A 15,247-nucleotide genomic window follows, 5' to 3' on the forward strand; every position below is an offset into this window, starting at 1 on the left:
AGATTTAACCACACTATCTTCTTTCTCGTGAAAATTCAGAGATGAGTAATATAGAAAATAAAATTCTTTGTAATCTGCACCATATCCCTCTCTATTCCTTTTCAGTGACCACTAACTCTGGTGGATCTTTTTCTAACCTTCTTTCCCGTGTGTGTAGAATATGTGGATGGGTACGGCAGGTAGACAGACAAAGAAACAGTTCAGTACATACATGCGCCACTTGAAGAGGTATTTGGGGATTTTCCTTTAACAAAATGAGATGTCTACATATTGTTCTCAATTCACTTTTTCCCTCTTAACAATGTTATATTATTTTTATGGAAAAATGCATACATTTGTCTTAACAGACAAATCAAAACTAATTCAAATATTAAGCACCACATTTATATTTCTAACAATCCAAACCATTTATATGGCATAAACAATAGGGCCAGTTCAAACACAATGAGAAGATTTAAAGGAAGATTTTTTGATACTCAAAACCAAATAAATTCCTTGAAGGAGATACAAGGAAGATGGAGTTATAAGCAGCATGAAGGAATGTTAGACCTGGGGGAGGATGTTAAGTACACTCTAGTTACTTTCTCATCTCACGGATTCCAAGGCCTGGAGAGGCTGAGTCTTCCAAATTCAGACAGTCAGCAAGAGGCATGACCAGAATTAACTCCACGACAAACAGGCCTGTCCTGAACACCCATCCCATGCCCTCTGGTAGGCTGTTTTCAACCACCACACAGACACAGTGCGCTTGTAGTTCAGCAAGCAAACTAAGATACAGTAAAGTTAATTTCCTTCTTCTGTTACACCTACTTGTACTGGTTTCTTTGGAGAAGGAAAACTGCAATACATAACTTATTATAAAGCTTTATTATCTTAACATTCCACTGTCTTTTAGCCTGTTATTTATTACATTAAGCATTAAAGTAAATTCAAAAAAGAACTATTCTATAATTTGATTTTTTTTCAACCAAGTATCTTCAATTTTTTATGTATTCTTCAGTCCTTGCATATGCCATTTCTTTAAATCAACACATATCTCATTTTGTATTCCTTATTCATCTGCCATTACTTGGGGGAAATTTACATGTTGCTTTATTATAATTATTTGGGCAGATATATTTCATATATTAATTTACTTAACTATTTCCTATTGTGGAAATCTGAATTTGTTTCCTTTTTGTTTTTTTTTAAACAACTATAGGAAACAATACAATGAACAAATATGTAAAATTTTTCTAAATAAAACCTTGTTCTTCTTTTGAATGATTCTCTCCGGATACATTCCCAGAAGATTTAGATAAAATACTGTAAATATTTTTATGATTCATTACCTACAACAACATGCTTTCAACAATTATTTCAATTTATTGTGCCAATCAAAAGAGTGTAAGAACAGTGGTTTCAACAGAAACTTAAATGGAATTATCAACTGTCACACAATTTTTTTACCAATGGGTGCAAATTGATATACCATTGTTTTATTTTACATTGACCAGATTTTTTATATAAAATATTTTCTATGAGCTTATTTACTACTTGTATTTCCTCCCATGTAAAGACCTATTCAGCATCTCTTTTCATGGGACCTACATTTCATATTAACCATAATATCTACATACTCATTATTAAAAGCCAACTCAAATGGTTTGAGATAGAGGAAAAATCAAAAACAAGTAATTTCTGGGTTTTGACATTTTTCTTAACATCAGTTCTTTAAATTCATTTACCTAGCCAAAGGTCTCAATTCTTACAGTAATATTCCTAACCCATTCTGACTTTAAACTGCTGCTCCAAACAGCTTTCATTCCTTTGTCTCACACAGAATTCTGCTTTTTAGCAAACTGTCTTTATTACAAATTAGGTCTATTTCACAGCCTCATAAACTGAATGTCTCATTACACAAAACCCTACAAGCACGAATATGTGCTGAACAAGCTGTTTTTTAAGAAACTTAGCCTCTTTTCAACGTGGACAGTGTGAAAGGGAAATAGTTTACCTTTGCTTGCTTTTCAGCTCTAGGTCTGCCGCGGTGGCGACACTGTGGCGCGTGTCACTAGAAGCAATCACCAGGTGGAGAACAGCTTCCAGCTCAGGCACCTGTTCAGCTTCTATGAATTTCACGATCCCCAATTTGCACTGTGGATAAATGAAGGGAGGGAAAAACACTGAGCAGGGAAACGAAGACCACCAACCTGAAGTGTCTGTTTACCGGATTGGTGAGCACGGTCGTAAACCAGGGGTTAACAGGACACCAGCCGCCACTCCCACTCAGGCACACAATGTGCCGGGACTCTACTAAACCATGTATAGTCACGATTTCATTTAACCCTCACAATCTATGAGATAAGGATTATTATACCCATTTTTAAGGAAATGGGGGCAAGGCTTATGAAATTTAAGACACAGTTAATAAACGACGACAGCAGGATCCAAACCCAAGTCTCTCAGCCTCCGAGGCCAGGGCGACACGCAGCCTTCCTAGGATGACGAAGTCCCAAGCTGGAGCCTCCAGGTACGAGTGTGGCACATTAGGAGGCTAGTGCTCCATGGATTGTTCTGACAGCTCAAAAAGAACTAACCTCACGTTCCATGGAGCTCCACTCTAGTGTTAACATGCTAGTTCTGTCCTCAATACTGAGAACAGTATGATTTCAAACATACAATGCAAGTGAAATTATAATCAAACAGTATTCAATCTAATGGGCTAAAATGGAACACAGGCTGAAGAGAGAGTCTGCTTAGAACTTCATGCAATGTGAAGGAGCTATGAATTTCATCACAAATAACTCTTTCAGAATAAACATTACCTGAAAAATAAAACTTCACCTTTAAACATCAGTTACCTAATAGTTCTCACGTATATAAATTAGGATTAATAAAGTTCACAATTACTAAATGATAAAGGATGCAATTTAAAAAGGTAGATAAACAGATCATGAAAATGCCTACCTGTCTTCCCCTTGTTCAACATAACTGACTTGCACCAAGAGCTACAACAGAGAAGACTCACTTACTGCAGCCACAAAAAGTAGTTATGGAAGTCAACTACACAAAGATACAAACAAAAAAATGTGCAAACGAAACTGAAAGCAATACCAATGTCCATTAATAGGAGACTAGTTTAAAAAATACAATGTTGTTTACACATAGTTAAATTTTATACAGACGCTAAAAGGATGACAGTATTTAAAAACCTGGTATACTGTTAACCGAAAAAAATGAACTTCAAACAATGTATCACATGGTATGTGAAAGTGCACAGTGTAAAACTGCACTTGGGTGCACACACGTACACACAGAGCAGGCTGCAGATAAGCGACAAACTAGGATGGCAGGGTTCCAGGTGATTTTTAATTTCTCACTTTAATGTTCTGCACTACTTAAATATTTACATTATCATTAACTTTGTCACTAAAAACAAAAAAGCTGTTTAATCTTGAAGGAAAAATGTAAAACAAAAGATTTAAGAATTAAAGGAAATCAGCTTTCATCCTGGAAACTAAACTATTCAACACTAGATCACAAAACTGACAAAAGGCATACAGAGGCCCTTAAAAACTAGCAAATAATGACCCACTAAGATTACAATTTAATGATAACAATTATTCTCCAGCACTTACAGTTTTAGCCCTCAGAGAGACCTAGATTTAAAGCCTAGTTCTAGGAGTGAGATTGTGGTGAATCTCAAAACCTCAGTTCCTTTTACAAAATGCAACTAACAACTTCTATACCTGACTGGGTTGCTGTGAGGATTAAATGGCATAAAGCACTCAAAGTATTCAGTCCAGTGCCTGTCACACAGATCACACAGCTTCTGTGACTATTTACCTTTCTTTCTTACTTACATCACGGTTTAAGAAGGAAAAAGATCTACAAAACATCAAGAAGTTAATCTAAACAAATCGAACCCTCGCTGAACGAATCATCTATAAATCTGTGAGTGGCAAGAATGCCCACTTGCCTTTTTCCCTCTCCTGGGAACACTGTTTTGATCAGTGGTCACTTACATTGTCAAAAAGAAAAATGATCAAACCATCTAGACTCATGGAGAGGTACAGGAAGGCTCGGAAGACTAATCCGTGTTGACTGAATTCCAAAATAATTACACACTGATCTCATCTGTTCCTCCCTGAGGTGCCTGGTGACAGACACAGTGAGGCACCTTCTCTGCAGAGCACCAGCCTTTTTTAAAAGCTGCTCAGAAAACATCTGTGTCCTGTTTAAATCCAGAGTAAAGTTCTTAATGCCAATCTTCCAATGCCTGGGAAGAAAACAAAAGGGCGTCACGCCTTTCCCCTGTAGGGTCACTGGTGAGTGCAGGAGTTCCTCACTTTACACAAAATGTACAGCCCTAAGAAGCTGCATAATGTAAGACAAATTGTATTTTAACTGCCTGCACCAAGGTAGCTAGATAATCATTAAACCTATAATTAATTAAAAACTAAAATGAAAGAAGTGAAATATATTCAACTTGCAAGCGGGACGTATTTTAGAGTTGAAATATGCAAGCAACACGAGAAAAGCTGCAGAGCTCTTCCCACTCCTCCCGTTCCCTGGGGCTCTAACAGAAAACTGACACAACGATGAGAACACACTACACCAACCACTCCTTTCCAACCGATTTCATCAGAGCCTGAGCACCCTGGAACCCTGTCACACACGCCCCCGGACCTCACAGGGGCAGAGGACCAGGTCAAGTTCCGTATGAACAGCAGGGCGATACCTGTTCCAGCTGTTCAGGTGTCCACGGGTTATCACCGATGACTCGTTTAGCTGCGTAAAAGCTCATTCCTGGGGGAGGCTGCGGTATACCAGAACCTCCCCCACTATTTGAAGAGGAACCCTGTGCTGAAGATGAATTTTGGCGACTCTGGGATTCATTTAACACGTATCTGGAAAAGAAATAGAAATTTAACCCCTCTCCAAAAACACATACTTACACATGCATATAGCATGCATTCAACTATATACTTTCCTCCCACAGATTTTTTTTTTCTGGAAGAATAAACATTGGAAATTAGAATTTCATCACAGAGAAAAAATTTAAAGCTATCTACAAAAGCTATCTACATCTTCAGCACATTAACCATCAGAGTACATCTGCTCAACCTGGTTACAAATACACTGTAATAGTTGCCAACAATGAATAGAAATACTTTGTTCACTCTCAGTCTATGAATAATTGTTCTAAAAGCTGCTATGGACCTGCTACATTTTGAATTTTTAGTTGACAAATACAGAGAAAGGTTTGTTGACTGTAATGGAAGTTTAAAAAAATTGTTCTATATCCAAAGCAGAGAACATTTTTATAATCATTCCCAGTTTCTGTTAAGGTGTAATTCACCTTCAATTCTCCTTGAACTCCTTCTATCCCTGCATTAGAAAACCCACTGAAACCTCCAAACCACTTACCACACAAGCACATTATGTCCCCAAAATGAAAAAAATTCTAAAGTACCCAAGAGGAAAAATCATAGTAAGAATCAGCTTTTCCCATTATATGTTCAAAGCACACAACTTTGCAGCTAACATTAATTTACCATCCTATTTCATTTTTAGCTTCCATAGATTAAAAATAAGATTTCTGGCAAATTCATTTTGAACCAATTAAGTAGTAATCCTCATCTACAAAATGAAAATTTTGATATAAATATTAACTCAAGTTAATATTTATAATTCTAAAATTCTATGCTGACAAATTGTCAGACTAGATACTAAAATAAAATACCCATTATAATAAAAGTTAAAGAAAACACTTGGAGCCAAATGGTGCAGGAAATTATTCCACATTACTATAGGTACATATCCATTCAACTCCTAAATTCATCTATTTAAAAAAAAAAACCTGTTAAAGAATCACTTTAATTTTTTTATATAAACAAGGCAAATTCTGACTGGTAAGAAAAATGTGAGGAATCACTGGCTTCGGTACACTCTGTGCCCAAGTTAAATTTGGATTTCAAAGTTAAATTACCAAAGCCATCATCACCTGCCAGTTCTGGCTGCCTCCTGATTTAACAATTATGAAAGGAGGTTTTCATTTATTTCTAAGTTATAGCAAGCCTGGTAGCAGAAAGTAAATCAATCAATAATTACTGAGGAGCTAACACTGTGCAAAACACCATCCTAATGAGCACAGGAGAGGGGAACACCAGGAGGTGTAAGACTGAGTCTCTGCCACACGGAGCAAGCTGAGAGTAACAGCCCAACACATGGAAAAGCACACGTGTGACCAGACGGCAAAGAAACTGCAGGGAAATAAATGATGTGACAGGCAGTGGAAGCAGGGAACAGGCAGCAGTGGTGGAAGGTCCAGAACATAAAGCCACCAGGTTAGAGGGGTGGGAGGAGAGCCAACTGGAGAGGGAAGAAATCACACAGCGTGCACTCTCTTGTGGCTGGACTGAGGGACAGACGATACGGGGCCCCACATGCCAGGCTTAGAGTGTATATTACCTCTCTGACCAGGGAAGAAACATGATGGAAGCAGTGTTTTAGAGAAGCACCTCTGGCAGCAGGACAACCTAGAAAACGAGTAGGCTGGAAGCAAATCTCAACATGGGCACCAGAGCAAGGGACCAGAGCAAGACTCAACGGCTCTTGACTTCAAAGAGCTCCCAGTCTAGGGAAGAGGGACAGGACAACAACGCAATAAAAACACTAAGTGGCAACAGAGACGGGACTTCAGCGTTATGAGGATGAGGGAAGAGTGTCCTGTCCCTAGGGCAAGGAATTCACGTCAGAGACAACACAGCTGACTTGAAGCTAGTTTGTGATTGCTTTTCAAAGTGGTTTTTCTGGCTGTGTTTCTCGTTGTTTTCTTTCTTTCAGCATTTCTTTCTCTCCTTCTCCCTTCTTTTTTTGACAGGGAAGCATACTAAGCAGAGAGAACTGTATTCCCTTAGACAAGGAGATACAGAGTACACGAAATGCATGAGTGCATGTAATGCCTGAAAAATAACAGCTCAAGGATTTTAAGGCGTGACTCAGTAAGTTCTACATTTTAAAAACCAGGAAACTCTGTGGCAGTGTAAACAGTTTTGAAGAGCAGCTGGTGAGAAAGTCGTGACAAGAGCTGAAAAGAGCCAAAACTAGATGGCAGCGGTGGGAATGGTTTCCTGACACTTCATGGAGGAGGCAGGAGGTATCATGGAACTGACATGGCAGCAATAAGGAAGAGCAAAGAGGGAGGCAATTTATAGCTGTATGCGTGCACGGCTAAGATAACCACCACAGCGCTGATGGTAATTGAAGAAGGGGAACGATTTTTAGGGGGCAAGACTGATTTCAGCTTGGACAGATCAAGTCTGAAATCACACAGCAGCCCCACACCTCTAAGGTCAAAACCAGTCGGGCTGGAGTCTAGAAAAGGTCAGGGCCGTGGCCAAACAAACCAGAGACACATTCACTTTCTAGTGAAAGGCGAATCACTGAAAACAGTACTTGACTCCGCACAGTAAAAGCAGTCAAGAACAAGGTTGCTTTGTTTCGATTTTTTTTTTTTAACTTACCCATAAGGCATCAGAAGGACATCTAGCATGAAGTCCAAAAGTAGCTGCACTGTCTTTGGTTTCTCAGCAAGATTAAACGGAGAAGCTGATTTCGATGATTCAACAGGGTATTTCATGTGAAAAAGGGTTGGTATTAAAAGATGCATTAAGCTGAAAAGATAATTACATTTATTGCAACTATTTAAAAAATAAGGTTTTTATACATGCAAAGAACAGACAAAACAAAACAAAAAAAATCACATAACAAAAAGTGGCAACTGTAGCAAGGGCCATTCATCATCAACACCACTAATTTACGAAGTCCTAACCTAGGAACTGGCCTAGATTTCTTTCTTACTGAGAGCTCAGTATGCTGAGTGATAAGTGACATTTAGCCAAAAACAGCTGAAAATATGGGCTCGGTGTTAATATCTATTACCACAAGAGATTTAATATTAAACCTTAGCCAAAGTTCAACATGTCCTTTCAATAAACTTTTTCCTTTCCACATTTAATTAAAATAAAGTCATTCTAAATCAAAAGAAATTAAACATCAATCATGTCAATATTTGGAATATAACATTAAGTTTCCACTGTGTGAATTTAAGCAACACAGCTTCAGTAATGCCTGCTTTCACTAAACCTTCTGCTATGAAAACACATGAAAACAATTTCACATAGTGTTTATAATGTCTGTTAATTTTACCTGTAAATATCAGTATTATAGTCTTTTAGAAATGTACATGTTCTAAAAAGTGAAGTAAAAACATGACTTAACTCCATCTTTCTTCCACGATTTCTGCACTCTTCATCACTCTCACCACCACAAGGCTATGATACAGAACTTTTGGGGTAAGCCTAGAGGCTAAAGATGATAGTCTAAAACTTTTTGCTTCTCTGATTCCCATATGAACACAAAGGAGCAATCAGTTCTTTAAGAAAACTGCTCTGAAACTTTATAACCTCCAAGACAGGAATGTTTGAGGAAAAGCATTTTATAACTGTTTGCAGTTGCAGAACATCAGTTGCTTCAAAATAACTGACCAAAATAAAAATGCATTTAGATTGAGAAAAAAATCTAAGTTCTGCACATTTTCCTACACGCTCACAACAAGAAATTTTATAACAGCATAAACAAAACAGTAATGTTGAGGTTAACACAGAACCATCAGCTCGAAGAGCTCAACGCAAGCCTTAGCATCTGCCCCAGTGAAACCAGCGTGTGGACCTGTTTTGAGTGGCAGCTGCTGACTCGCGCAGGTGGGAAATAAGGTGACTGAGGAACGCATACCTGTCCTGCTGCGGCTGCGGCTTCCCTTCCATGGCAGTGAGAAGCGTGGGAGCCAGCTCACACTGTTTTTCCACAGGTAGGCGAGGATAGCCCATCTTAACATAAATTATAGTAAAATTCTAATGCAACGAGAGAAAAGCAAGTTAGCACGAAGGAAATACTCTAGGATTTCAACAAAATCGTTTGATTGATAACTTAGGCAGTTACGTTATAACAAAGAAACTGCACCCTCCTTCCACGTGTTTATCACCTGTTGGTTACAGCCTGACCAACTATTCTACCGCAGGAAGAATAATTCCGCTTACTCAGCCCTGCTTACTCAGAACACATGCTTTTAGACGGGCTTCGTATGAGGGAGGATGACCTAGTCTAAAGCACTTACATGTTATCAAATCATCACACTGCACACTTCAAATATAGACGAGTCTGTTCGTCAATTATGCCTCGATAAAGCTGCAGGAAAAAATTAAGTACTCATATGTGCAATTACTTTTCACTGAAAAGGAAAAAGTACTCATCTGATCTGCCTAAACCTACAATTCTGCCCATCAGCATCAGATCTCCCAGTCTGATGCATTAACCCTTTCAAGCTAAGACGAGGTCGCATCTTAAATCCTAGGCTGCCGTTTCCCAAGCGGTCAATGAGTAAAGTACGCTCAGCGGATGGCAGCACTCTGGGTCCTCACTCCAAGAACTGAACAACGGACGGTGAGGCGAGGGAAGCTGAGCGCCGTCGGCGCATCACGGAAACCCACGTGAATGCCTCGTTTTAAGCAAACCCACAAATGCAAGTCTGGATTTATGCATAAGATAAAGATTTGCTTTTCTGAAGAATTCTTCACTTTAGAACAGACTTCATAAAATTATTGTCTTAAAGACATTCTATTTGGCAATTTTATTGGTACACACTGTTTCTGTTCGCTAAGCGGAAGGAACATGTGTAACAGAGCTACTGTATGTCCAGAGCAGGCACAGACAAGACGTCTGGACCAGTAGGTGGCTCCAAAGGTTTGGAACCCAGACGTTAGACAAGATGCAACAGATTCTGCCCCGATGCTAGAAACCATGAGGGTCAGGAAGAGAACATCTCTGTCATCACACAGCGTCAACATTTTTTACATTTAATTTTCATGAAGAGAACATCTAATAGGAATATTTCTTACCAGCCACAGTTGACTCCACTTATTTAAAAAGAATACCATCCTCAATGTATACTGTGTGTGTGTGTGTGTATATATATATACACATCAGAAACATTGTTTTTTTCATTCAGCCTTCCTATCTCTTACCATTTTTTCTTCTTCTATCATCCTTTCTTCAGGCCTATGCTATGTAACCCTTCTCTTTCTATTCCAACTGACCGCTAAATCTTTTACTAAGAATCAAGCATTCTTTTATACATCAACATACCTGACAAGTCATTACACCAACATTCCTTTGCCCTGTGTGGACGGTCACACGTTATCTGTTCCTACCACTCCTTCCAGATTAACACTCAGTGGAAAAACAGTGTGTCCATGTGAAGAAAAACATCTCATGCTTCATTTAGAAACAGTCTAAGGTGAAATTCTAGGCTGGTCGATAGACTGATGACATCTAATAAACATCATGAAAGAAAACTTACTGTAAGTCAGAAAATACTCCAAGATAAAACTCACCGTGACAAAGGAAACTGCAGCAGGGTCCTGGTACTGAACCAACAGAGTCTCTACTGGGAGCTGTATTTTGGGGCGGCTTTTTATACGTTTATTCAGATGGACCAACAGTTCCATTACCTAAAATACAGGAAGATATTGTTGATCAGACCTTAAAAACAAATGCATTTCTCAGATATTACTTAATGAATAGTAGCTACTTTGTTCTCTTAAAGGATATAAATTTGACATCCAGATAGGGGATATACAATATCAGAGTCTGGTTCCAAAAAGCTATCCCCAAGAATCCATGCATCAGAATATTGCTGGTGAATTTATTTTTATGATGTCCTTTAAAGTTGAGATCCCAGATGGGCCTATACTGAGGCACAGTCTCCCAGAAGAGCTGTGAACAAGTGACTGCAACACACCATGCTACTGACTGACGTGGGTCTCCCCAAAATTCGTACGTTAAAGCTCTGATCCCCAGTGTGATGGTTTGGGGAGGTAATTAAGTTTGGATGAGGTCATGGGGGTGGAGCACCTCATGATGACATAGGTGTCCTTAGTAGGGGATGAAGGATCAGAGTTCTTTCTCTCTCTGCCATCTGAGGATACAGAAAGAAGGCTGCCCTCTGAAAACCATGAAGTTCCCAGTGAAAAACCAGACCCTGCTGGCACCCTCACCTTGGACTTCCAGCCTCCAGAACTGTGAGAAATAAGTGTTTAAGTCATCCAGTCTATGGTATTCTGTTACAGCAGCCCAAACTAATGAAAACACACCATGAATACTACAGAAAGAGAAACACTCAAGGTACTGTGAGTTTTAAGAAGAAAAAGTATCTGCCAACATCAAGGATGACTTCAGGGAGAAAGTGATAGCAACCAAAGTCCTGAAGAGCAGACGAAGTTCCAAGCAGAAAATCAGCTGGAAGAAGGTTTAAGAGGTCTATAGTGAAACACAGAGTGCTGAGAGATAAAAGCAGGGCCCAGGTGATGATTGGATTTGGGTAAAAAGCTGAGGAACTTTTACTTTATTCTGAAGATCATCTGATTCTACTAAAGAGTTTTAAGTCAGTAATAAGTTTCCTCTCCTTTAAGTGGGAAAAGGCAACAGAAACAGATGGAGAAGTCCACAATTCCCACGGGTCAAAAGGAAGCTACAGAGGCTCATGTCAAATGGCCCCAATCTCACTATAAAAGTAGGACTATCTTGCTAAGAGAAGAACACTGAGAAATAAGATTTTTAGAAAGCCTCACCTAAGACTCAAGAATTTAAAGTGACTATTCCAAAGGGCCATGGTTCCACTGTTCTCCACCACTTCTGAAATTTGCACTGTAGCTTCAAAGCAAGTGTTATGAAGAGCTGTAGGGATGTTCACAGCTGAAGTTCAAAGCTGTCTACAGCTATAATGAAATCAGTGTATCTTAAGAATAACAACAAATCTAACAATCAATGTTTGTTAAATGAATGATAATAATCATGAAATAACTGACATTCATCAAGCAGTTTCCACGCAGAACAGCACTCTGCATTCCTCATCTCATCTGATTCTCACAATATCTGGAGAAGTGGTACCGCCATTCCCATTTTACCTGGGAGGAAGCAGAGGCTCAGGAAGTGAAGTAACTTGTCCAAGGCCACCGAGCCAGCAAGCAGCAGAGGCAGATCTGACTCCAGGATCCATGTTTTTAACCTTATCAGACACTGATAGTTAAGCTCAATTCATCTAAAGTGTCTGTCACTGTGAGACATCCCTGGAACCCGACAGCTAACAGAGAGACCCAGAGACTCGCGTGACCACGCATACTTCATCCAGCCTCCTGCCCGTCCAGACCTGGGGTTCAGCAGGACAACAGGAAAGAATCAGGAGGAGCCAGGCTGAAGGAACCAAACCTCTTAAGTCGATCTATTCTAGGCTGATTCCCAGAACCCTGTGGAAAATCATTATTGATGGTAATAGACAATCATGCCCACAACTACATACTTTCTTTTTCATGACAATTTTGTAAAAAATTTAACTGCATTAACTACTCAATTTTCTTCTAGCAGTATTTTATCACCGTAAATATTGATTCATTGCCTGCATGTGGTTATCCACTGCCTGGAATCCTTTGTAAACCCATAAAAAACAAGGAATCTGCTAAATCTTCTCCCTGACTAAACTGATAAGAGCTAACCTCTGTCAGTGAGCCTACAGAATCACCAGCCTCAGGTATAACAGATTCTGTCCCAATCAGTTCTCCTTATTGCTAATTCATTTATATTCATTTATTCATTAATAAACTTTTCAATTAAAGTATAACATATAGCTGAAGTGCACAAATGAGAGTGTACAGCTTAATAAATTCTCACAAAGTAAACCCACCCTTGTGACTCCAGAAGCACAAAGGCCCTGCACCCCTCTCCCCAACCCCTCTCCCTGACTTCTAACAGCATCTTTAAATTTATATAAATGCAACAAACAGGATGAACTCATTTTTCATTCTACATTATAGCTGAAATTCATCCATGTTGCTGCTTACAGCAGTAGTTTACTTTCAACTGCTCTTGTAGGAAAAAAACCAGGGTTTATCCATTCTCCTACATCATGATAAACATTAGATTATTTCCAGTTTGGGGCATCATGAATAACACTGCTATGAAAATTCTTAGCTCTGTCTTTTGGTGCACATGTATACATACTTCTACCGTATATAAACCCGGGGCTGGAAATGCTTGGTCGTGAAGTATGCATATAAGCCTTAAGATATTTCCAAACAGTTTTCCAAAGCGGTTACCCTAATGTACTCTCCTACCAGCAGTCTCTGAAAGCACCAGTTGCTCCACACCCTCGTCAACACCTGGTGTGGTCAGTCTCTCAGTTTTAGCTTTTCTAAGAAGTCTAAACATACAAGGTTCGCTGTGAAATAGAATTCTACATAACATATCTCATTTTCCTTAGAACAGGAAATGTACTGTATAATGACATCAGCAGAAATATAAAACTTATTTCTCTTTCATCCAGTTTATCCAGAAATTACCAGTTACCTTACAGGATATCCTGGTTAAATTTAAGATTCACTATGAAATTGATAGGAACCCTAAAATAAAATAACTGAAAGTCAATATAAAATTAATTCCTAGTTTCACTGACTACAAAATTTCACATATTGAAATTACTCATACACAAGATTTTATTAAAAGATGTCTCCAAGTATGTCTCCAAGGAAGACATACAAATGATCAATAGGCACATGAAAAAATGCTCAATATCACAAATCATCAGAGAAATGCAAATCAAAACTACAATGAGGTATCACCTCACACCAGTCAGAATGGCCATCATTCAAAAATCCACAAATGACAAATGCTGGAGGGGATGTGGAGAAAGGGGAACCCTCCTTCACCGCTGGTGGGAATGCAGTTTGGTGCAGCCACTGTGGAAAACAGTATGGAGATTCCTCAAAAGACTAGGAATAGACTTACCATATGACCCAGGAATCCCGCTCCTGGGCTTATATCCAGAAGGAACCCTACTTCAGGAAGACACCTGCACCCCAATGTTCATAGCAGCACTATTTACAATAGCCAAGACATGGAAACAGCCTAAATGTCCATCAACAGATGACTGGATAAAGAAGTGGTGGTATATTTATACAATGGAATACTACTCAGCCATAAAAACCAACAACATAACGCCATTTGCAGCAACATGAATGCTCCTGGAGAATGTCATTCTAAGTGAAGTAAGCCAGAAAGAGAAAAATACCATATGAGATCACTCATATGTGGAATCTAAAAAAAAAACAAGCATAAATACAGAACAGAAACAGACTCACAGACATAGAATACAGACTTGTGGTTGCCAAGGGGGTAGGGGGTAGGAAGGGATAGACAGGATTTCAAAATTGTAGAATAGATAAACAAGATTATACTGTATAGCACAGGGAAATATACACAAGATCTTATGGTAGCTCACAGAGAAAAAAATGTGACAATGAATATATATATGTTCATGTATAACTGAAAAATTGTGCTCTACACTGGAATTTGACACAACATTGTAAAATGATTATAAATCAATAAAAAATGTTAAAAAAATAAAAAAAAAGATACTCTGCCTTTATGACAGACTTATTTTATGTGGTAGAAAAAGAAAAAGGTCCAATAATGGTAAGTGTATTCTAGATTTGTGATCATTATCTATAACCTATATTTTATTAACTACATAATAACCAAAACTCCAATTGTTACATTGATTCTATTTGCAAGAGGTATTAGTATGAGCACATGAGTGCACAAATCACAAAAGTCTGACCAGATAGTTATACTTCAAATTAAAAAAAAAAAAAAAGTTTGACCAGATAGCTGTACTTCAGAACAAATAAAAGGGAAACATACATCAAGCCCCAAGTGAAAAACCATAATTGCCTTTTCCCTCATCCATTCACAACCACATGAAGACACCAGAATTAATAGTCTGGTGCTCATCCTCACATCTTTCCCTGTATTCACAAAAAGTTCTACAAACATATTTACATCTTTAGATTTTGTATTTATTTTTCACAAAAATGAGCTATGTATTATTCACATTAGCACAGAATTCACTTTTGTTTCCAGTTAAAAACATAGAAGCTTCTTAATACAAACATAACTTATTCTTTGTAATAGTTGCACAACATTCCACAGGATTCAAAAGGGTTTTTTTTTTAATCACCTGTACTACTTCATCACTCAAAGTAAACACATTTTTGTATATTTTCTTCAAGCTTTTTGTAAAAAGGTTAGGAAAATTCACCAATGGATCCAACTCAGCATTATTTGGAATATGAGAAGAAAATCTAAAGAA

General features: G+C 38.4%; 1 protein-coding gene across 4 annotated transcripts in view; it reads right to left on the reverse strand.

Annotated features, from left to right (window-relative positions):
* The window catches only part of ECPAS (Ecm29 proteasome adaptor and scaffold), a 90,320-nt gene that overhangs the window by 48,821 nt on the left and 26,252 nt on the right, over window positions 1-15,247 (reverse strand). For all 4 annotated transcript variants that reach the window (XM_032478172.1, XM_032478176.1, XM_032478174.1 and 1 more), the window contains 5 exons: window positions 10,440-10,556; window positions 8,782-8,900; window positions 7,512-7,661; window positions 4,724-4,892; window positions 1,997-2,136 (listed from right to left, as the gene is read on the reverse strand). In XM_032478172.1, the coding sequence (XP_032334063.1) occupies window positions 1,997-2,136; window positions 4,724-4,892; window positions 7,512-7,661; window positions 8,782-8,900; window positions 10,440-10,556 (695 nt within the window). The remainder of the gene's footprint in view (window positions 1-1,996; window positions 2,137-4,723; window positions 4,893-7,511; window positions 7,662-8,781; window positions 8,901-10,439; window positions 10,557-15,247) is intronic.

Source organism: Camelus ferus, chromosome 4, assembly GCF_009834535.1.
Source record: "Camelus ferus isolate YT-003-E chromosome 4, BCGSAC_Cfer_1.0, whole genome shotgun sequence".
NCBI classification, from domain to species: Eukaryota; Metazoa; Chordata; class Mammalia; order Artiodactyla; family Camelidae; genus Camelus; species Camelus ferus.